The sequence below is a fragment of the Ailuropoda melanoleuca genome, chromosome 12 (assembly GCF_002007445.2).
Source record: "Ailuropoda melanoleuca isolate Jingjing chromosome 12, ASM200744v2, whole genome shotgun sequence".
Classification (NCBI taxonomy): Eukaryota; Metazoa; Chordata; class Mammalia; order Carnivora; family Ursidae; genus Ailuropoda; species Ailuropoda melanoleuca.
The window spans coordinates 81,659,381-81,680,788 of record NC_048229.1 but is presented as its reverse complement, the minus strand read 5'-3'; the positions used below and the strand labels follow the sequence as shown (position 1 = coordinate 81,680,788).

The 21,408-nt window shown below is 53.0% G+C and overlaps 2 protein-coding genes across 8 annotated transcripts in view; one reads left to right on the top strand and one right to left on the bottom strand.

Moving 5' to 3' along the window:
* The first annotated feature begins 224 nt into the window (after window positions 1-224).
* On the top strand, window positions 225-5,876 carry CENPBD1 (CENPB DNA-binding domain containing 1). Its single transcript, XM_034672734.1, has 2 exons — window positions 225-1,289; window positions 5,600-5,876. The coding sequence occupies exons 1-2, from the start codon at window positions 752-754 to the stop codon at window positions 5,740-5,742; spliced, it is 681 nt and encodes a 226-aa protein (XP_034528625.1). The 5' UTR covers window positions 225-751; the 3' UTR covers window positions 5,743-5,876.
* Window positions 5,877-6,364: 488 nt separating this feature from the next.
* DEF8 (differentially expressed in FDCP 8 homolog) overlaps window positions 6,365-21,408 on the bottom strand; it is a 16,115-nt gene continuing 1,071 nt past the window's right edge. Inside the window, exons 2-13 of one of the 7 annotated variants that reach the window (XR_004629145.1) lie at window positions 17,181-17,314; window positions 16,009-16,106; window positions 14,616-14,765; window positions 13,539-13,680; window positions 12,113-12,277; window positions 11,398-11,525; window positions 11,098-11,211; window positions 10,537-10,617; window positions 9,683-9,823; window positions 9,417-9,526; window positions 8,665-9,285; window positions 6,365-8,374 (exon numbers count right to left, since the gene is read on the bottom strand). Coding sequence is in view for 6 of the 7 variants with exons in the window: in XM_011234283.3 (XP_011232585.1) it covers window positions 8,272-8,374; window positions 9,417-9,526; window positions 9,683-9,823; window positions 10,537-10,617; window positions 11,098-11,211; window positions 11,398-11,525; window positions 12,113-12,277; window positions 13,539-13,680; window positions 14,616-14,765; window positions 16,009-16,106; window positions 17,181-17,304 (1,356 nt within the window). In the remaining variant the exon portion in view is untranslated. Of the gene's footprint in view, window positions 9,286-9,416; window positions 9,527-9,682; window positions 9,824-10,536; window positions 10,618-11,097; window positions 11,212-11,397; window positions 11,526-12,112; window positions 12,278-13,538; window positions 13,681-14,615; window positions 14,766-16,008; window positions 16,107-17,180; window positions 17,315-21,408 lie in introns of all 7 variants that reach the window. The other 6 variants (XM_034672737.1, XM_011234283.3, XM_034672736.1 and 3 more) reach the window with 6 other exon arrangements.

Sequence of the window (21,408 nt, the reverse complement as noted above, 5' to 3'; positions counted from 1 at the left end):
GCGCAGGCGCACAACAGCGACAAACGCGTCCTGCAGGCGCCACACCCCCCGGCCGGTCCGCGCGCTCCGGGGGCCTCGCACGTGCGCACTAAGGACACGGCGCTGGCTCGGGACGGCTCCGTGTGTGTCGACCCTACCACCTGACTTTTTAAGGATCTGAACGTGCGCGCTGTCTTCCCCTACCCTAACGGTGGCGCGCAGAAACCCTAGCGACCGGCTCGAGGGCCGGATGCTATGACAGTCGAGTTATTTTAAGTCGGGCATCTCCAAGGACACATATTTCCCGGGTCCTCCATAGGAAGCGGCTCGCGGAAGGTGCGCACGCCAGCGCCCGCTCCGTCCCGTCTCCCCGGCCGCTGCTGCCCGTGCCCCTCGAGGCCGCCTACGCGGCTGGACTGCTGCTTCCAGTGTCCGTCCCGAGCGAAGGCACTGACTCGGTGTGTGCCGTGCGGCCTTATTCCCCTTCGCGGACCTGTTTCCGGGATCACAGAAACCCGCGCCGGCTTTAATGTTCCCGCACATGTGCTGTCCGGCGATTGGACTCTCTGACGCCAGGGGTCCACGCTGTCTGCCTTCGAACCGAGCTGGAACCAGCCGGTTGCCGCGACAGGGGGCCCCGGCCTTTTCAGGTCTCCTGCCTGCGCCGCCTGGCAGCCACATTTTCTCTCCCAAGTTTTGCAAGGGAGCATAGAGTAGCCGCGGGCCATCTTACACGTGAGACTGCTGATTTTATTACATCTTGGAGGCAAAGATGCCTGGGAAAAGGCCCCTGAATGCAGCGGTCATCCCAAGTGCCAAAAGGGAACGGAAGGCAATTACGCTTGACATAAAATTGGAAGTGTTAAGACGATTTGAAGTGGGTGAAAAGCTCAGCCAGATCGCAAAGGCCTTAGGCCTCGCTGTTTCTACAGTGGCTACAATCCGAGATAATAAAGAAAAAATCAAAGCGAATTCACAAATCGCTACTCCCTTGAGAGCCTCCCGGTTGACTCGCCATCGAAGTGCAGTCATGGAGACCATGGAGCGCCTGCTACATGTGTGGCTCGAAGACCAGAGCCAACGAAACGTGCCCCTGAGTGTCACCATTATTCAGGAGAAGGCTAAGAGTTTGTTTGATGACCTACAGCGTGAAAGAGGCGGAAGCTCTCAAACAGAAAAGTTTAGTGCAAGTAAAGGGTGGTTTGTGAGATTCAAGGAGCGCCATTGTTTGCCCCACTTCAAGATGAACAGCACAGCTCCTGGCAACAAGGATGTGTATCTAGAAGCACTGAGAAGCATCATTGAAGAAGGTAAGTACACCCCTCAGCAAGTTTTTAATGTAGATGAGACCGGGCTTTATTGGAAGAGAATGCCTGAAGGAATGTTTATTTCTGTGGAAGAGAAGGCTGAGCCAGGCTTTAAATCTTCCAAAGATCGCTTGATGCTGCTTCTCGGTGGCAATGCAGCTGGGGACTTTAAGTTGAAGCCCTTACTGGTGTACCACTTGGAAAATCCCAAGTCTCTGAAAGGGTACTCCAAGCCCAATTTGCCTGTGATTTGGCGCTCAAACAAAAAGGCGTGGGCAACCAGGAGCATCTTTCAGGAATGGTTCATATACTTTTTTTGCCCTGCCGTTGAAAAATACTGTGCTCAGAATCATCTCACCAACAGAGCATTGCTCATCCTAGACAGTGCACCATGCCACCCAGTAAATCTGGGTGATCTGTCTGATAATGTAAGAGTGGAATATCTTCATGACAGTGCAGCTGACTCAGTCCAGCCCATGGGTCAAGGCATAACCTCTATCTTCAAAGCTCATTACGTGAAAAGAACTTTTGAGCACATCCTAGAAGCAACAGATGGAGAGGACACGGCCACGATCAGGGAGTTCTGGAGAAACCACAGCATCATGGATGCAGTGGACAACATTGCAGTGGCTTGGGAGGAGCTCAGACCAGCAACCATGAACAGTGTGTGGAAGAAGATTTGGCCAGAGTGTGTTTGCTTCCAGAGTGTTTCCCAAACAGATAACATTGCACAGCTTCAACAAAACATTGTGACCCTTGCCAAGAATGTGGCTTTTGAAGAGGCTGTAGAGGCTGACGTGGACCAGTTGCTGAGGTCCCACGAGGAAGATCTGTCGAATGAGGAGCTGATGCAGCTCGAACAGGAGCCTGTGGGAGAGGGGGAGAGTGGAGAGATTCCACCTGCCTTGCGCCAACTAACCACAGGAGAGCTGTCAGCAGCCTTCTCACATTTCGAGGCAGGCTTGCAGGTCCTTACCAGTAACAGCCCTGACGACGAGTGGAAAGTGCAAGTTTCAAGAGCGATCAATGATGCAATAAACTGCTACAGGGAGCTGTATGAGGAGAGAAAGCGACGCGCAAAGCAACTCTCTTAGGTCGTTTTTGTAACCAAACGTTCATCGCGGTATAGCCAGAAGCAACAAGGTGACCTCAAGGGATGAGGCCCAGCCAGGCCTCTGTACTTGCAGATGCTTTACATCCCTGGAAACTGTTTCTGGTATTCGCATTTTGACACTTGAGAGTATCAAATTTGTCATTAAAATTTCACTTGAATATGTGCTTTAGAATAACTGCATGCAAGAATACCCAGGAAAATATTTCTTTAAAAAGAGAATACTACAAAGAGGAGACTAGCTCTTGTACACGGTAGAGCAAACTATAAAATTGCTATATTAAATCAGTGCAGGAGTCAGACCTGTGGAATAAGATAAAAAGCCCAGAATTTTTTTTTTTAATGGTGTGAGACAACTGGTTAATCATTTGGAAAAAGATAAAATTAGATCCATGCCTCACAGCATACATAGGAATGAACAAACAGATCAGGGTTCCAAAAGTAAAAATTGAAACCATACGAATGCCACTTTGACCCGGTTGCTGGGAATTTTCTGACTTAAAATCCAGAGGAAATAAGAAAAGGTAATCAATCCGGCTATATACAAATGTAACAAAAGAACCTTTCTGGTGGGGGAACATCTCGACAAACAAGGTCAAAAGCAGTTGACAAACTGGAAGAAAATATCTGCAACGTCTCACAGATAATGGGGTAATATCCCTGGTACGTGAAGAACTCTTAGGATTAAGAAGAAAAAAATACCAAAAATCCAACAGAAAAATGCACAAAGGATATAATTCATAAATAAATAAATTAGATCTTGAAGCATATGAAAAGTTTAGCCTCATTCACAATTAGAGAAATGCAAGTTAAAGCTATACAGATAACATGTCTCACTACTTAGATTGGCAAATAATCAAAGTGACTAAAAATTCTGTTGGTGAGGCTCTGGCGTTAACAGGCACCTCATACATTGCTGATGGGAATGCAAATTGGTACAACCCTACGGACGGGTGCTAGACATTCATAACAAATAGATTTCTTTTTATCTAACCCCACTTTCAGGATTGTACCCTAAAGGTACACCTCCAACAGAAGAAAATACATGTGCACGGACCTGTTGCACCCTTGTTTGTAACCGCAAAAGTGAGGAGGCAGCCTGAGTACTCACCCACAGAGGACTGTTCAAATACGAAATGGCCATTATACACAATGGACTATAAGCTAGATGTAAATGGTGATGACACTAATAAAAGAGAAAGAATTGATGCAGAGCGGCTTCCAGGGTATACTATGAATTGAAAAAAGCAACATGCAAGAGAATAGTTTGCTGCCATTTTTGTGGAAGAAAGAAGGGGGGAAGGAAATAAAATATTTATGTATCTTACTCACTTTGGCAAAAGAAACACAGGAAGGAGAAACCAGTGACTAAAGAGATTGGTTACCTGGTGGGGAAGGAGTGGAAAGGAGCAAAGGAATGGGGGGCAGGGGGATATTTGACAGGCCTTTTATAAAGTTTTTTTTTTTTAAGATTTTCATTTTCACTGGCACCTGGGTGGCTCGGTTAAGTGTCTGCCTTCAGCTCAGGTCATGGTCCTGGGGTCCTGGGATCCGGCCCTGCGTCAGGCTCCCTGCTCAGCGGGGAACCTGCTTCTTCCTCTCCTTCCGCCCCTCTTACCCACTTGTGCACGCTCTCTCTGGCTCTCTCTCTCAAATAATGGATAAAATCTTTTTTAAAAAAAGATTTTCTCTTTAAGTACTCTCTACACCCAATGTGGGACTTGAACTCACAACTCTAAGATCAAGAGTCACACACTCTACCACCTGAGTCAGCTAGGCACCCTGGCCTTTCGTAAAGTTCTGACTTCGGGAATCATGTCAGTGTAGCACAGAAATAAAATAGGGAGCTAAACCAAAAGGCAGTATATGAATGGAACCATATTTCACATGAATTACATACGCACAGTGAAGGGGGAGAAACACCCAAGTCCATTTTGAACGCTTGTGTTTTGACTGTATACCCTCAGGCTAAAGACAGAACTGTAAACAACTATTAAACTCTAGTTAGTAAGCTCCTTTTTCACAGAGGCACAGGTTAGCAATGCTGACGGTACTTTGTGTTCTTAGCGTGGAGCAAATATTTATGGATAATGGAGCCAGGTTTCTGTCAGGAAAGGAATTACAAATATGAAAAAGGGAAAAGAATCTTGTGGTGTTGCTTTGAAATTGTAAGTATCTGTGTGAACTCGTGGTTTTTAATGTTTCTGGAGATCCAGATACTGTCGTAGGGACTACTGTTTTCTCGCTGTCTGCTGAAAGGACCTAGAAGCAGTGACAGCCCAGGAACAGTGAGCACACCACATGGCCACCGTTCTCCACCAACAGGTGTTAGGGCTCCTTGGAGAAATGCCCGGTTTCAGGACTAGGACTGGGGAAGTGCAAAAGCAGCCAGAACAGCTTACTATGCTCGAAGGAACACAGTGCCTAAAGAATGATAGAAACATGTCAGGACACAGGAGACTAGTCGATCAAAGCCGGCATCTCCAGGAATGCGACAGACGAAGCGCTGAAGGCACGGCATCACTTAGGGACTTCCCACCATAGTGCAAAGCCTGAATCCTATCAGAAAAACCTACCCTGAAGAATATCCTTCAAAATAATTAGCTGTGGGGCACCTGGGTGGCTCAGTCGGTGCAGCATCTGCCTTCAGCTCAGGTTGTGATCCCAGGATCCTGGGATCGAGTCCTGCATCGGCCTCCCTGCTCAGGGGGGGGAGTCTGCTCCCTCTGGCTCTGCTGCTTCCCGTTCATGCCCGCTCTCTCTCAAATAAATAAAATCTTAGAAAAAAAAATAACAATTAGCTTGTGTTTTTTTAAAGGTGTCCATGTCATGCACCCTTCCAAAATAAAGACAGCTAAATACACGTAGCAGCTGAATGGCAAAATCTGAATAAATTTTGTTGTGGATTCTATGATTTCGTGTCCGTGCTAATTTCCGGGGATGATTGAACTGTGGCCACGTGATGTCCTTGTTTGCGAAGAACAGACACAAGTATTTAGAGACAAAGGGGCAACATCTCTGCAACTTACTAAAAGGTGCAGAAAAAGAAATGTGTGTATGTGGAGAAAGGATATAGAAAACGGGGCAAATGTTAATATTTAGGGAATACAGGAGATGAGTAAATGGGAATGTCTTTGCCAGGTTTTGTAAACCTAAATTTGTCAGAATATAAATGGTAAAAATACTGTTGCATCACCTGCAGGGGGGAAAACCTACTTCATCTCTCGAGTATCTGAAGAGCAGCCTTGCAGTTATTTGCGGAAGGAAGTGTGTGTGCGCACGTGCCGGCACCAGGCCCACAGCCAGCCGTCCCGCACCGATCCTGCGGCCCTCCGGTGTCTTTAGGCATAGAGCTGCAGTCTGTCAGCCTATCTGAATGGCAGCTGGGTGTGGATGACGTATAAAGACACCTCCTAAAGCAGAAGATGCCTTATGTTCTCTGGCCCATTTGAGACCCTGGTCACAACTAGATTATAGCTCTGCCAAGAATGTTCATGTGCAGGAGCGTGGATGTAATTTGGGAGGGGGCAGTGAGGGTTCTGCTGGAGACCACGGGAATGGTCCGGAGTTGCAGCGAGGGCCCTTTTTGGGTCTGGCTTGTGAAAGAGGCTGCCAGGAGCTGGACCTGTGACTTGCAGGACAGCCAGTTTCTTGATGACTGCAGTGGGTCGAGATAACCCTTCCACAGTGAGGACTCTAGATGACACCGCGTCTATGTACTGGCCATTCTCTGCATGCCAGGCTCAGTGCTCACTGCTTCCTAGAACAAGGTATGTGCTTTCATCATTCATAGAAATGGAGCTGAGGCACTCGGCACACTTAGCCTGTGACACCCACCAAGAACTCCTCCCCAGAACAGATGACATTTGACCCCACTGGATGGGGAAGACTGGGCTTTCCCTACGCCTGCTGTTGGTCTGCGTGTCAACAAACCCTGCCTGTCCCCAATTCACCACACGCACCAGAGTCCAGAGAACACGGATTTAATGAGACAGCAGCTGCGGCATCATTACAATGGGATATCCCTGCTGTTCTCCTGTGAAGGGCTGGCCATGCAAACTGGGTCTTTGATGGGTTCTTGTACCGTGCTGTGGACTCCAAGATCCACACATGATTTTGTTTAAAGACTCTGCCACTCAGAAAGGGTAGGTGGAAATATTGGGGAGGAGGAAACGGGGGTAATTAAAAAGAAAAGGGAGCCAACTCTTTGTCCAGCAGATGCCAGCACATTAACGCTTCCTATGGACACAGTGATTGTAACTGGAATAATGTGTCCAGTACACAGAAGATTCAGGAATGGCCAATATCCTTATGACAGAAATGTAACGCAGTGGTGCGAAATGTGCAGATCTGGGGGGTGTAGGAAAAAGGCGTTTGGCCCTTAAGCCCCTCTTCAGCCTCAGAGAGGAAGGGGAAGCAGGACGGGGACCTGTCATTGACCCGACTTCACCAGTGTTTGCTTCTCACCGTTACCCTGAGGCAGATCAGAACACACTGCAAGAGGGCTGCCTACAGCCACCACGTGAGGCTTCTCTGATGGTGCAGAGAAGTGAGGAGGAGGGGACACTATCTTTATCCACCCCTCTGATCGGCCAGCAAGCTAGGCTGACCTTTCTGCTGCCGGTCACAGGTCACGGATACCCAAGTGGCTGTGTTCCACCACCCAACTGCGCGTTGTCAACCGTGCACATGACAGCCAAGCACAATCTGGGCAAGAAAGACTGAGGGCCACATCCTGAAACGTCCTCTTCCCACAGCCCCCCCCCCCATGGCGGGGTCTCTAGAGCATGAAGCATCCCTCCAAATACCGAGGCCAATGCTGGCTCCCCCAGTGAAGAGCTGTGGGTTCTCCTCCTCTGTCCAGGGGTTCCATTCGTCAGCTGGTATACATACCTTCCATGCCCCAGTCTTTCTGCACACCCTCTGGGATTCCTGCCTGACGCTCCCAAGTAAATATTCCCAGTGCCTGACCTCAGGCCCCCAAACAAAAGACCACTGGCTGGTGGTGGTCTGTGAGCTGTCCAGAGCCCTCCACCGGCACATGGAGCTCCTCAGGCAAATAGGCCAACTGCAGCCAACCCTGTTGCCTAACCTAGAACCTCCCCGCAGGGTCACAGTCCCTGCTCCACACTGGGAAACAGGACAGCTTCTTCCAACTGGACCCCCAACCACCCAGTCTGGAGCACGGTAAACTGCAGAGCAAAGGCAGGAGCAGTGGTCCACCCAGGGGGAAGAGCTTCACGGCCCCCTTCCCTCCATGTTGTACAGAAGTGGGAACCCCCTGGACTGGCCCTGTTGGAGGAGAACCCAGGGAGAGAGAACCTCGAGAGGCAGGAGCAGGGCCCTTGGGAGACAGTCGTGAACAAACCCAGTTGGGGCCAACTACAAGTCCCCACACAAGGGGCTAAGGAGATGGGGGCCTCCAGGTAGATCTAAACCATTCATTGCAGATAAAACTCAGGCCAAGCCTGGGTGTCTGCAGCCAGCATTCCCAGGGCTTGTCAGCCACTCCCCCAAAGCCCTCTCGGGGTTGTCAGGGTGGCCAAAGCCCAGCGGCTTGGCCCCAAGTGCCTCCCCAAGGCTCTTTGCCACAGGGGCAGTGAGAAGCCTTTCCCCACTTCCCTTCTTATGGAGCCCTGCAGCCTTCACAGCAACACACCCAGGAAAGAGCCAGGCGAGACTGCCCGAAGTCCCAGCAAGTGCCTGAGAGAGGGATGATGGTCCTCACGGTGCTGCTTATACCCCTCTGGCCCAGCACAGGCGAGAGGTCCAGAGGCTGCACCCTAGGGGTCTCCAGAACACAAGAAACACCTTGACTTTGGCAATGACCAGCAGGTTGGATACCAGAAAGGCCTGGGAGGGGTGCCTGTTGCTCTAGGGTTCCACGTCTGGACCAGGCTCCTGGAAGAGCGACTGCTTCCGCAAGGTGAGCCGAGCACATTTGGGACACGTGGTGGAGTTGTCATAGTAGCAGTCCCTGGGGACAGGGAGGGTTGGGGTCAGCCCCAGCAAGGATCTGGGCTCTCTGCATGTGAAATTCTACCACTGAGCTTTCCCAGACTTCATCGGTCAGGCCCTTCTATCCCCCTTCTACAGATGGGGAAACAGAGGCAGTTTCTCCCAGAGGGCAGGAGCCAGGTCTGCACCTAGGTGCACTCAGGCCTGGAGTTGAGTGCCTCAGTGCAGGCCCCTCCTACAGGGTCCACACCTGCTAGCTGGTTACCATCCGACTTCTGCTTGGAGCTCTCGGTCTCTCGGCTCCCCTACCTGTTCTTACCACCACTGCACAGAGCCTCCGCTGGGGTCCCGGGGGTGCACGGGGTCCTGGGGACTGCTGGGCCACAGAATCGACAGCTGGAGCGTTCGCTTTTCCCTACCATCCTTTCTGTGACAGCAGTCCCGGTCTGCAACGTCAGTGCGTGCTAGGACGGACAGCAAGTGCCTGACAGAAGTCCACGTGGACAGAAATGGGAGGTGCCCGTCTGAGTCCAGGGTGAGGCATCATGCAGGGCCCGCAGGCACACATCTATTACTAGTAACTGTATTGATGATTCTTCCAATGTATGTGTGTGATTTTTACAAACATCCACTAAGTCTTTTTGTCATAAATGCTTATGTTGTTTGAGCCTAAGTACTTAGTAAAAATGTTAGGTATTTCTTTTGGCCTAGGGATGTCTGAAAAAATCACTGAGACACTGGAGGTGCCAGGAACTGGAAAGTTGAGGGACCTCTGGCCTCTGCTACACCTCAGGTCTGGTGGACAAGGGAAGCCAGTGAGACGCCAGGCGCACATCTGGGGTCTGGGCTGCACCCCTCCCCAGCCCCACAGCGGCTTGTTCCCAGTGGAACTTCAAATGTAGTCACACACATCAGGGTCTAACCCCGGATCTAGGATCAAGGCAAAAGGCTTTGAAAATCAGGCAGCAAAGACTGACACCCTAGTGCCTCCCTCCCCACCCCTCCCCCCGAGGCAGGGAGCCCCCACGCCTGGCCTGAGGGTGGGTCGGGGCCACGCTGACCTGTGGAAGACCGCAGAGCAGTCGGTGCACACGGACGTGTGGCTGTCGAAGGGGAAGAGCACGTCACCCTCTCGGCAGAGCTCACACACGAAGCCCTTGGCCTGACACCGCTGGGGGCGACAGTGCAGGGCAGAGGGCAGGTCAGTGCCTGCTCCAAAGGGCACCCGAGGCCAAGGACACACTGGGCCAAGCTGCTCACCCGCCCTCCCTGCCCCGGGGACTGGGAGCAGACGGAGATGCCCCCTGGTCTGCGGGAGACGGCCCACCTCGCAGTCCAGCTTGATGTGCTTGGCGAAGAGCGTGTGGGTCTCCGTGAGCGAGCAGCTGAGGCGGCCCGTGTGCGCGTCCAGCAGATCCTGCACGGAGTACATCTCATCGTTCTCCACGAAATGCTGCCGGTCCTGGAGCTGTGGGTCCCGGCAACCGTGACACCCAACACCGGGTCAGGGCCCCTTCCACTGCCCACCCACCGACACTCCCGTCCTCCAGGCCCTCGGGTGCTCACGGAAGCAACAGATGGTGTCGGTCTCCAGGCCTCCTACTGCGCTCCCCCAGCCACACGGCCGCCCCGCTGCTCCCAGCACAGCAGGCACACCCGCTCCCGGGCCTCACCCTGTTTGCCACCTCCTTTCCCTGCTTTAGCTTGTCCACAGACCTTAGCACCTCCTGACTCTTGATTTTTCTTCCGCACCTGAAGTGAGGACACGGATTCCTGCCTGTTTTGTCCCCTGCTCCCTAGGTCTAGAACAGTGAATACCCATGGATGTTTGTTGAACAGATCCACAGGTGAGCCTTGAAAAGTGTTTGTGGTCAATCCTGCCTGAGCAGGACTGTGCCTGGTCCGCTGCATGGAGACCCAGGTGAGGGCTGCAGAGCGATACCCACTTCCCTCAGTGATGGAATCAGAGAACACTTTTGTGCACAGAATGTTTGCTCACTGCAGACCTGGCGCTCCTTGGGACAGAGCAGGGGAGACCCTCTGCTAAAGCACAGCACACACGAGCTATGAAGTCACAGGAAAAAGGCTTGGGCAAGGGGCATCCTCACCGCCCTGGCTCTCCAGTTCCCCCTTGCCTCTCTCCCCCGGATTCCCAGCTCCCACTCGGGCCAGTGGCCTGACCTGCAGCAGCAGACGAGCCTCCATGGCCTCCTTGCAAGTAATGAAGTACGGCTTCATGAGCAGGATGTCCTGACGCAATTTCTGTGGACGAGAGGGGCAGGTCAGCATCCTCAGCCAGGCCAGGGCTGCGCCGTGGCATGTCTGGGACCAAGGGTGCTGGCACTCCAGGTCAGGAGGGGACAGAAGGCCCCAGGATGGTCCCAGACCTGAGAGCTCCAGCCAAGCTCAAGTTTGAACCACAGCTTCCAGGCCAATGCCCCCCAAGGAGCATTTACCCTCAAACACGTACAAAAAAGAGAAAGAATAATGTATGTTGATTATATTCAAACAATCTTTTGGATACATTGGGTCATATAAAATATACTATTGAAATTAACTTTACCTGTTTTTCCTTTTTTCTTTTTAGGGATTTTATTTATTTATTTGTCATATTGCACAAGCAGGGGGAGCAGCAGGCAGACTCCCAGCTGAGCAAGGAGCCTGATGTGGGGCTCAATCCCAGGACCCCAGGATCATGGCCTGAGCCAAAACCAGCCTCACCCCTGCCCCCTCCAGCCTTACCCGGATCTCCACCAGCTCCTCCACATAGTTGAACAGCAGGGGGTTGATCTCTCGGAGCCTGAGCACTGGCCGAGACACCATCAGCGCCAGGTAGCGCATGCTGCAGCGGGACACCTGGGGGGCGTGGTGGAGGGGCACCTCCAGCATTACACACACCACCACCCCCAGAACCATGCTCCCCCCAACCTGAGCCAGGCCTGAGCACTGGCCCTCCCTCCATGGGGCTCCATCTCCTCCCCTCCCAGCCCAGTCTCCCCCCAGCCTCTGCACCACCCTTGCCCCCTTCCCCCATGCCCTTGCCTTGCGGGGCTCAAAGTCCCAGTTGTGCACAACGCGCGCAGGGATGACAGCCAGGTCATTCCAGTGGCAATGGCTGCAGTAGTACTGGCCCGTATAGTCACACTGCCGAGCCTCGCTGGGCACGCCCCCTGTAGAGGGGACGGGTCATTACAAAGTCGGGGCTGCCCTCAGGGTCCCTGACAGGTTAGAAGCCACATAATGCATAGAAAGCAGACGGGGCGGGGGCGGGGGGGCAGCTGACCTGGGAGGTTCCACCCTCCAGACCTGACACAACCTCTTCTCAGCCACAAGACCTGAAGCAGATCAAGGCACTCTGCTACCCTCAGTTTTGTCATCTGTAAAATGGACCCCCACCAAGGGACTGCTGCGAGGACCCCATGAATTAACATTAATAAATCTCTGACACATGGCACATGAATGATAGCCTGTGATTTTTCCCGTCTAGGTGGGCTTTCTGTGATAATGGGGCCACACGGGAGGCTGAGTACTGGCCAGCCCTGTGGGGACCCTAGGTGACCTGGGCTGGAACCTCAGTCTGCCTGAGTGGGAAGTGAGAAGGTGCTGGTAGCAGCCACTTGTCACTTCCCAAGGAAAGAGAGCAGGACATCATCCACAGGAGCCCTGGTGTCCCGAGCTGTCTGATTTATCCAATTTTCTCACACCTGCCCAAAGCAGCCTCCCTCACCCTGCACCCATTGCTTCCTGGGGCACTCACGCAGAGAGATGGGCGCCCGGCACTCCGCACAACGGTAATCTTGGCTGTCCAGCCCTGTCTCAGGGCAGATGTTCAGCTCATATTCAGCCTGGTGGCTGACTTTGGAGCGCACACAGGGCTTGGAGATGAGGTTCAAGCACTTGCTGTGACATCGGTAATAACACCCTGGGGTGGGGGGACCAATATTGTGCCTTTCAGAAGTGGGGGGCATCCTGGCCTTCAGCTCTACCCCAATTCCCACGTCAATCTGGGAGCTTCTAGAGACCCCACTATAGGTCCCAGCACTTCAAAGACCTTGTCAGTCCCCATCCCAAGCCTTGCCCTGGGGTCGCCTGCAGACCTCCCTCCTCAACTCCCAACTACCTGCCATTCCCACCTGGATGCCTGAAAGGCATCAACTCACTCCATCTAAAGGAAATTCTTGCTCTTCCTTAACAAACCCACCTCCCACTCGTGGTTTTCCCACATCAGATTTCAGTGACTCCATCTTTCCACCTGCTGAGACTAAAATTTGCAAAGTCATCTCAACCCGCATTTATGCCTGTTTCCAGCCCTTCAGCTAGTGCTGCACCTGGACACTTCCTACCCAAAACACTCCACCCCGATCAGAGGGCCATCATCCTCCCCTCCCCCTTTGCACTCCTTCCTTCAGTCCATGCTCAGCTCAGCAGCCAGAGGGGTCCTTTTAAAATCCAGGCATGTCCAGCACTGACCTGTGGCCCCCAGTGCACTTACAGAAAAGTACCTCTGAGCCCACCTCGACCAACCTCCTCTCAGGTGTAGTGCCCCAGCCACACTTCTCTCTGCTCCACACTGAAGACACTGGACACACACCAGCCACACTTCTCTCTGCTCCACACTGAAGACACTGGACACACACCAGCCACAGAGCCTCCCTCGCAGGACCATTCTTCCCCAGACAGACTCCTGCCTTACTCCCTGACTTCCAGGTTTTGCTTGAATGTCACATGATGCCTTTTCATTCCAACCTAAAGTCACACCCATCACACTCCCTAACCCACACTGTTTTCTTTCCTTATTTTTCTTCAACGTACTATGTTGTTCAACACACCCTATGCTCATTCGGAACAGCACCATCCACAGGAATTCTCTGCAAAAATGGAAACGTCCAACATGGCAGCCACAGCCTCAGTGGCTATTGAGATAGCACAACTAAGGAACTAAGTAGGTATTTATTTCAATTGGTTTAAATTTAAATTGGAATAGCCACATGTGGATGTGAGCCTGGTGAAGGCAGGAGTTTGGTCTTTTGTCCCTTGTTTTATCCCAGGTAGTCCACAAGGCTCAGTACACACTGAGGACACTGCAGAGAATTCACCGGAACACAACCTAGAGCTGCCAGGTCTCTGCACTGCCCTGGGGACCAGGACTGCCCACCCACAAGCAGGTCTGGGTGTTGGCCCACCTGTGCAGGTGTACCAGGTCTGAATGAGCCCCCAGATAATGGTGTTACACTTGTCACAGGTTTGCTTGACACTCTTGCTCTTCTCCTTGTAGAAACGGTGCTCCAGGAGGACTCGGATGTTGGGCTCATCCTCATTGGGGTCCTGGAGAGAGGCCCGGGAGGGTCACAGGTGAGCCTGCTGAAACTCCTTTCCCTTCCCATGAACCCCTTTACCTATTTCTTCCAGGTACTACTTACAGCAGATGTTGTGAGTTTCCCCCAATGTCAAACCCCCTTTTCCTTTCAGCAACAGAACTCCCCAGTAATCAGTCAGGCCTGGACCGCCCAGACAACAGACTGACTTTCCCTGCACCCAGGTGCTGTCCTGGGGTGATGTTAGGGTCAAGGGTGTGTGAGCAGGAGTGATAAGGCTTTCTCTTCCTTCCCATGTTTTGTTTTGTTTTTTTTTCCCTGCTAACTACAGACCCAAAGGTGACATGGGGCCATCTTGGATTCTCCACAAGGACTGGCAAGGCAAAAAAACAGAGGGTCTGAGATCCCTGACGCCACTAGCTGCCATATGGGCCCTAGGTCACCTATAGGGTCTCCACATGCATAAAATTACACATCATTCCTCTAAGCCACTGTGTTTTGGGGTGTCTCTGTTACCATAGCCTTACTTAAACTCTAATGAATATTCTGTTTTGTAAATTCCCAGGGACTCGGGAGCCAGAGCAAGCACAGCGGCAGCAAGTTACAGACACACCCATTCAAGGCCTGCGTTATGTGCACCTCCAGGAGGCATAACCCTTACTGCTGTCCCCTTCATGAAACACTTAGGAAGCCCCCCCGCCCTCCCGCCCAGGTCAGGAGGTTCAAGGACAGACTTCCCTCACTTCCTTGAGGTGCAGGGTGGGCGTGTGCCCAGGACTGGCCTGTCAGGGTAAAATGAACGGAGAGTCTGCACATGGGGTGAAGGCCCACCTCTGCCCCCAGCTTTCTGGGTAGCTTTCTATCGTAGCCCCTCGGCCTCTAGAAGGGGAGACTTCACTCTCACATGGCTCCAGGGGCCTCCATGGCGGGGAGGCCGGCACCCACCTTCAGCTCCTGGAGCTTGAGCCGAAGGTGAATGAGCCTCACGACGGCGTCCTTCTGCTTCTCCGACTGCTCGGGCAGCTCCAGAATCACCTGCTTACACTCCTCGATAGCCTGCCGCAGCTGCTCGATGTCAGAAGCCAGGAACAGACCCTGCCCGGGGCGGGGGGGGGGGTGGTGGAGGCAGGTGACAGCGTCAGATGTCTACCCTGCATGCTTTCCACTCGATCGCAAGCCCAGAGCCGACCTTCCCCGCTCCTCGCTTGCCTTGATGAAGAAACAGGGCAGGAGGGAGGGGCCGAGGACTGGCTCAAGGCCCAGAAAAGTTAACAGCACAGGCAGGAACCACTCTGTGCCACCTGCCCCCAGCTGGACCTGTCTACTCACCAGCCTCTGAAAACCTAATTCAGGATGTTTTTCAAAACACAACTTCCTTCTTAGAAACCCAGCCACTTCTCTGGCTATGCTATTTTGCTTCCTTCTACAGAGTTTCTTCTTGGATGAGAGCTGGGGAAATGACAATTCGCCTGTCATGGAGGAGAGGAAGTGGCCTCTAGCTTAATCACCAAGCCCAGAGATGCCCCAGGCACCCACCCACCCTTAGCACCAGCACCTCACAAGGACTCAGGGCCAGGACCCAACAAAGGCCCTGGGCTCAGGACCCTGCTGTCACTAGGGAAGGAAGACAGGCTTAAGTCTGAGCAGGGGAGCTGAGGCTGATCTCACCCCAGGAAAGGGACAATGCTGCCCTAAGAGGCCACCCCCCACCCCCAGGAGACCAGGCAGAGAGGAGGGGACACCCCTACTCTGCAAGCTCAGTGTGTGGCCCAGAGGTGGGGCTCAAAAACGTCTTTAATGAAGATACAAAACACAAACACAAAATGAAAAGTCAATGAGAACTGGGGCTTCTGGGTGAATCTTTTTTGATTTTAGTTACATTAGAATGTTTCTACGTTTCTCCCAAATAAAAGTTGAAGATACTTTGCATAAAACTAAAATATTTTCAAACTTTTAAAAAGAGATTATTAGAGCCCTTTAATTAAAAAAAGAACAAGCTTCAACCGAACAAAAAATTGAACAGAGGAGAGTGGCCCTGCGGTCCTTCCCTCACCCTTATGTCTGCCTCCCAGGAACCAGGAACATGGGAAGAGGGATGGCTCCACACAAGAAGGGCAGCTTCACGTCCCAAACCCCAGGGCAGATGGTCTTCTCTGGCCCCCAAACAGTTTTTGGAGATGGGAGTCAGGTGTCATGTAAGTCTCAGATTCAAGGCCCAGGAGCCCCAGCTGAGCTGGACTGGCCCTGCTGCCGGAGGATGGGGTGACAAGGAAAGGGCTGGCTTCTCTTGCGTTGGGGGCTCACCCAGTGCCCCTCCCACTCCAGGCCCAAACCTTACCACAGGGCGGGAGAAGTGGTCCTCAGATAAGCCCAGATCCATCACTCGCTCAGTGCAGCAGAACTCTGGCTCTCCAGGGGGCAGCTCGAGCAGGGCCTCTGCAGGGGTACAGGTGTGGAGGGCAGCAGAGAGAGAAAGAAAAATCAACCTGCCTTTCCCCCAGGAGTAGGTTGGGTTGGGAAGGACCATAGGGAACCAGAGAAGCCCACAGGAGGTGCTGAGGCGAGCCAGGCCCTGCCCTGGTATCTGCCCTGTTTGCATTTGCAAAGAAACCCATAGCCTGTACAAATAAGAGAGCCATTCAAAAAGATGAGGTGGGGGGAAAAAATCTAAAAATAAAACTAAAAAAAAAAAGAAGAAAGAAACCAAGAAGATGAGGGGGATACCCATGGTGCTAAAAGAGGTCCACAAAACGGTATTTCAGAAACATCTAAATTTCTTTTTTTTTTTTAAGATTTTATTTATTTGAGAGAGAGAGAGACAGAGAGAGCACAAGCAGGGGAAGGGGCAGAGGGAGAGAGAGAGTCTGGATAAGCAGACTCCCCGCTGAACGCAAAGCCCAACGCGGGGCTCAAGCCTATGACTCTGAGATCATGACCTGAGCCCGTCAGACACCCAACAGGCTGAGCCACCCAGACACCCCAGAAACATCCCAATTTCTAGGGCCTACCTGATATATGCATATATAGTCTCAAGGCTCCTGGACGGTTGCACAACAGAATTTCTGAACCCCCGTGTGGACCCTAGAGATCTCTGCGTGTGTGCACACACCCTGAATACCCCTACTGACTGCATGTGCGGCTCCTAGAGCCCCACCCTCCTGACCCCCTTAGGAGCTGGGACTCTGTCCAGGCCATTCCATCCTCTCCCTGACCAGATCTTAGCTCTGACTTCCCTCCCCAAGTATTCCCTGAGTGAGTATCCGCTGTGTGCTGAGCCCTGGGATGCAGCAGTAATGTGACAGTCACAAATCCCTCCTCTCAGGAGTGTGTGTCTTAATGGGGCCACAAAACAGGCAGAAAGGGGTTTGTGCAGAGGAGAAAAGGGAAGTGGCCAGCAAGGGGCCCAGGTACTTGGGAAAGCCAGCATGCTCCACGGGAAGACCTAGGAAGAGGATGGGGGACCAAAGTGAGGGGTCAGATTGCCCACTCAGCCCTCCTCCCAGCACCTACCTTCAGAAGCGACTTCTGGGGCCTCCTCACTGGCCCTCTGCTCATGCTGCCTCGGCCCAAGCTCCTTGTTGAACGGGTTGAGGTGGGCCTGCCGGAACCGGGCCAGCTTCTCATCATATTCCATAGCATCCCACCTGCAGGGCAGGGTAGGGCAGAGATGAGCATCCAGCCCCTAGACTCACTGCATTCCCATCCCCTTCCTGAGTGCCTGGGGTTGCAGAGGGGATGCCTGGCCTCCTTCACTCCCCCAGGAGGGTCCAGGTGGAACACCCCCCCAACACGGCCACCATCCTCTGCCCCTCCTCAAACCAGCTCAGCCCCTCACCCAGGCCCCCAGTGGTAGCATCCCCTCAGTAACAGCAACCCACCCGGGCACGCAGATGGAACAAAGAGGGCTAGGAGTGGGACATGACCTACCCAAGAGTACCCAGCCAGTCTGGAACCTAGGCCCCTACCTCCCAGTACAGGGTCTTCATTCAGCCCTGGTCCAGCTATGCGCTCAATGCTGAGAAGGAAAGGCTTGGGTGCTCCCATGAGACAAGACCTCCCAGGACTCAAGTCCTTACTTCTGGCCCCAAGCAGGGGTGTTCCTTTTCTGTCAGAGCACCCCAAAGCCATAGCCCCTGAGCAGAACCACCAGTGATGACTGTCAGAGGTCAGAGTGCTGGACACTCTGGAGCCAATGCCAGGGTGCCACCTGTAGTGTGGCCTTGGGCAGGACCCATCTTCCGGGTGCCCCAAGGAGCTCCACATCTGTGCCGGCACGTGGAGAAGACTCCGTGAATGTTCGTTAATCATCACGTAGGCCAGCACGGCATCTCACTGACCTGGATTCCCTCTGACGCTCTATGTGTGCTTGAGTTGGTGCATGGTCCCACACCTCGGGGTCCCAGGAAATAGGAATTGCCCAGTTCACCACCTGGCACTGCTCTCCCCTCCCAAGAGCTCAGCGAGCTGCAGGACACACAGGGCTGATGGCTCCTGAGAGGGTGAAAGGGGCTTTGACTGTGGGGAGTGGTTTGCATCCCAGGTCTTCCCACTTCCTTAGCCTCTCTGCCTCCAGGGTGACATGAGTTCATAGGAAGTGAGCTGTTTTTTTAATACTTTGTAGTAAGTGCCAGGTATTAGTTATGCTTTCTCTGTACCTGTTTAGTCTAAAATAATTTGTGATTATCAAAGAGAAGCCAATGACTCCTACCTACACCCCTTCCAAAAGAAACAGAACTGATCCCAGACAGGACAGCCTTGACAAGAGTCATCCCCAGCCCTGCCCAGTGTTGGCTGCCCTGCACCTGGGTCGGAAACTCCCGCACACACAGTGGGACCCGTCCTACCTGTTTGACCTCTGTGGTGGGGATGTGGGTTAGGGGAGTTCCAGTCTGGCAGAAACCAGCACCTGGGTCAAAACAGGAGAGGACACAGATGCCATGGGCTATGGCCTTAAGCCTCCTCTCTCTCATTACCTGACAGCTTTGGGCAGCTCACTCAGGGTGGTTGGGCCCTGATGACCAGTACCTCTCCAAATGATGGGTGTCACAGTGTCCTGGGAAGCACCCAGAGTACAGGACAGACCCAGCTGTGCCGGGACTCACTCACCCCATCTTCCCTAGTGGCAACAAAGATTCTTTGCCTGACCACACTGTAGTCAGGTTCCCGAACTTTCTCCTATACCATCTGTGCCCCTCCTGTAAAATCCAGTTCTAGCAAGAACCCTGCTACATCAGCTTAGCAAGAGTTCCCCACCCTGATACCCAGTCATCCTCAAATCTGGTATCACCCCCAGGTGACATCTGATCACCCCGGCCTGCCCTCAGCAGAGATCTTGTCAGGTCAGTTTAGCCAGACTCCCCACTCAGTCCTGATGTTTCCCCTCAGCAAGTTTCCATCCACTGATTTTACCCTGCTCCTTGGCTATAAACTCTCACTTGCCCGTGCTGCATTCCGAGTTGAACTCAGTTCCATACCAAGGTCCCTTTTCCCTACTGTAACAGTCTTCAATAAAATCTGCACTAGCTATTTTAACAGCAGTCCAGATCTGTTTTTTTCTTCCTTGACTGCGTGGGGGGAGCTGGATTTTTGGCTTGTGGTGATTTCCCAGCCTCCCTATAGTTAGATGTGGTCACGCGACTATGTTATAACCAATGGAATTTAAACAGAAAGATCTTGTGGGAATTTTTCTTAAAAGGAGGCACTGCCCCTCTTCAGTTCTTCCTACCTCTTGCCACCTGGGATGCAGATGTAATGGGTGGAGCTGGAGTAGCCACCTTGGGTTTGACATAGAAGCCCTGGGCAACTTCACCCCAGGCTTCATTCAAGTGAGACAGAAATAAACTTCTGTTTAAACCACTGTTACTGGGAGAGTGATTTCTATCTCCTACATCTGAAACAGACCCTGACTGATCACCCCAAGAGCCTTGTGGTAATAAAACGAATTGGTGCTATTCAAATCCCAGATCCTCAACTCGTAGCTGACATGTATGGTCTTGGGCAAATGCCTAAACCTTTCTTTGCTTTTGATTTCTCATGTTTCAAATGGGAGAAATAATAGTACCCACTGCATAGGGTTATTATGATGATTAAATTAGTTAATACAAAGCACACAGTATGCATCCAATAAATATCAGCTACAGCTTACTATTATCATTGTTACTAATGTTATTAAGAATCAGATAGCCCTGGGTGCCTGGGTGGCTCAGTCGGTGAAGCGTCTGCCTTCAGTTCAGGTCATGATCCCAGGGTCCTGGGATCGAGCCCCACGTCAGGTTCTCCGCTCAGCAGGGAGCCTGCTTCTCCCTCTCCCTCTGCCTGCTGCTCCCGCTGCTTGTGCTCTCGCTCTCTGTCAAATAAATAACTAAAATCTTTAAGAAGAATCAGATAGGCCTGATTTAAATCCTGGATCTCCCAGGGATGAGCTGCGTGACCCTATTTTCTTGCCCACGAATAAGGAAGAATACCTACCTCCTGGGGTGGGCGCAAGGACTGAGTATGCACTTATATACATCAGGGGAGCCCATAGCCCAGAACTGCTGCTAGGCAAGCTGTCACTATCGTCACATGATGACCAGCCCAACCCCAAGCAAATTCTCCACATTTTAAACTATGGCCAGAGGAGCCTAAAGGCAGGAACACTTCTGCCCCTCCCAACAGTTCTCCTCTGGGCTGGAAGGTCCCCTGGAAAAAGCATCTTTCAATTGCCTCCTTATGGGCAGTGCCAGCTCCAGGCCTGGCATAGAGGCCATGGTCATCTGCCCTCTCTCAGCCCCAGTCTCTCTCCTGCCAAGCTGGAGAATCATACTTCCCTCAGGGCCTCTGAGGGCAGACAAGTGAGGTTCCAACACAAGCCCAGGGGATGCCGGACCCAGCAGCTGACCTGGCTCCACCCCCCACTGCCCCACCAGGTTCACCCCCCAGAGAGCCCAGGATCCCACCTCTGCCCTCCTCCAGAGACTCTCCTTCTCTGGCAGGGGAAGAGAAGGGAGGATGAGACAACTTAGCAATTCAAGGGAACCTCTGAATAAAGCCTAGGGACTCATGAGGCTATTCTCACCCAGGCTCACTGGAGGTCCCTAGAATTCTCCCTGGAGGGGACAGGGGAGAAGGTACATCCTATTTTCTTGTACCTGGAAGGAGGCCTGGCAGGACTCTGCGGGGAGCAGGGGCAGAGTCACTGACTCTTTAAGGTTACGTGCCACTGAAGCCAGACTCAGGAGGGCCACCCCCAAGAGATATCTCCCGCAGCAACAACAACAACAACAGGCAGACACTCTGGGGACCCTCACCCACCCGCTCTGAGTAGGCGCGGGCCTCTTCTATCACGCCCGTCCATTCCCTAGGTGAGGGAACTGGAGGGTGGCACAGCCCTGGGAGCCGCCGCGGGCCTCACGAATCCCACACACAGCGCGTGTGGACGGCCGGAAGCGGTGACACTGCCAACCGGGGGGCGGGGAGGGGGGAGTCCCCCTCTGGGCTGATAAACCTGCCCGAGCAGGGTGGGAGGCAGCGCAGGTCCCCGGTGCCCCCAGCGCCCCAGTTGAGGACGGGAAGGTCGGAACCCCGCCTCGAGCGCGGGCGGGGGCCCTGGGCGGGCTCCTCAGCCCCTGCTCCCTCGGGAGAGGGGGCTCCCCGAGCTCCAGGACGCGGCGGGCGCAGACAGGCCCCGAGGGTCGAGCGCCCCTGTTCCCCCCACCCCCAGTACCCCCGCCCCTCACCTGGCCCGCCCAGACTCCCC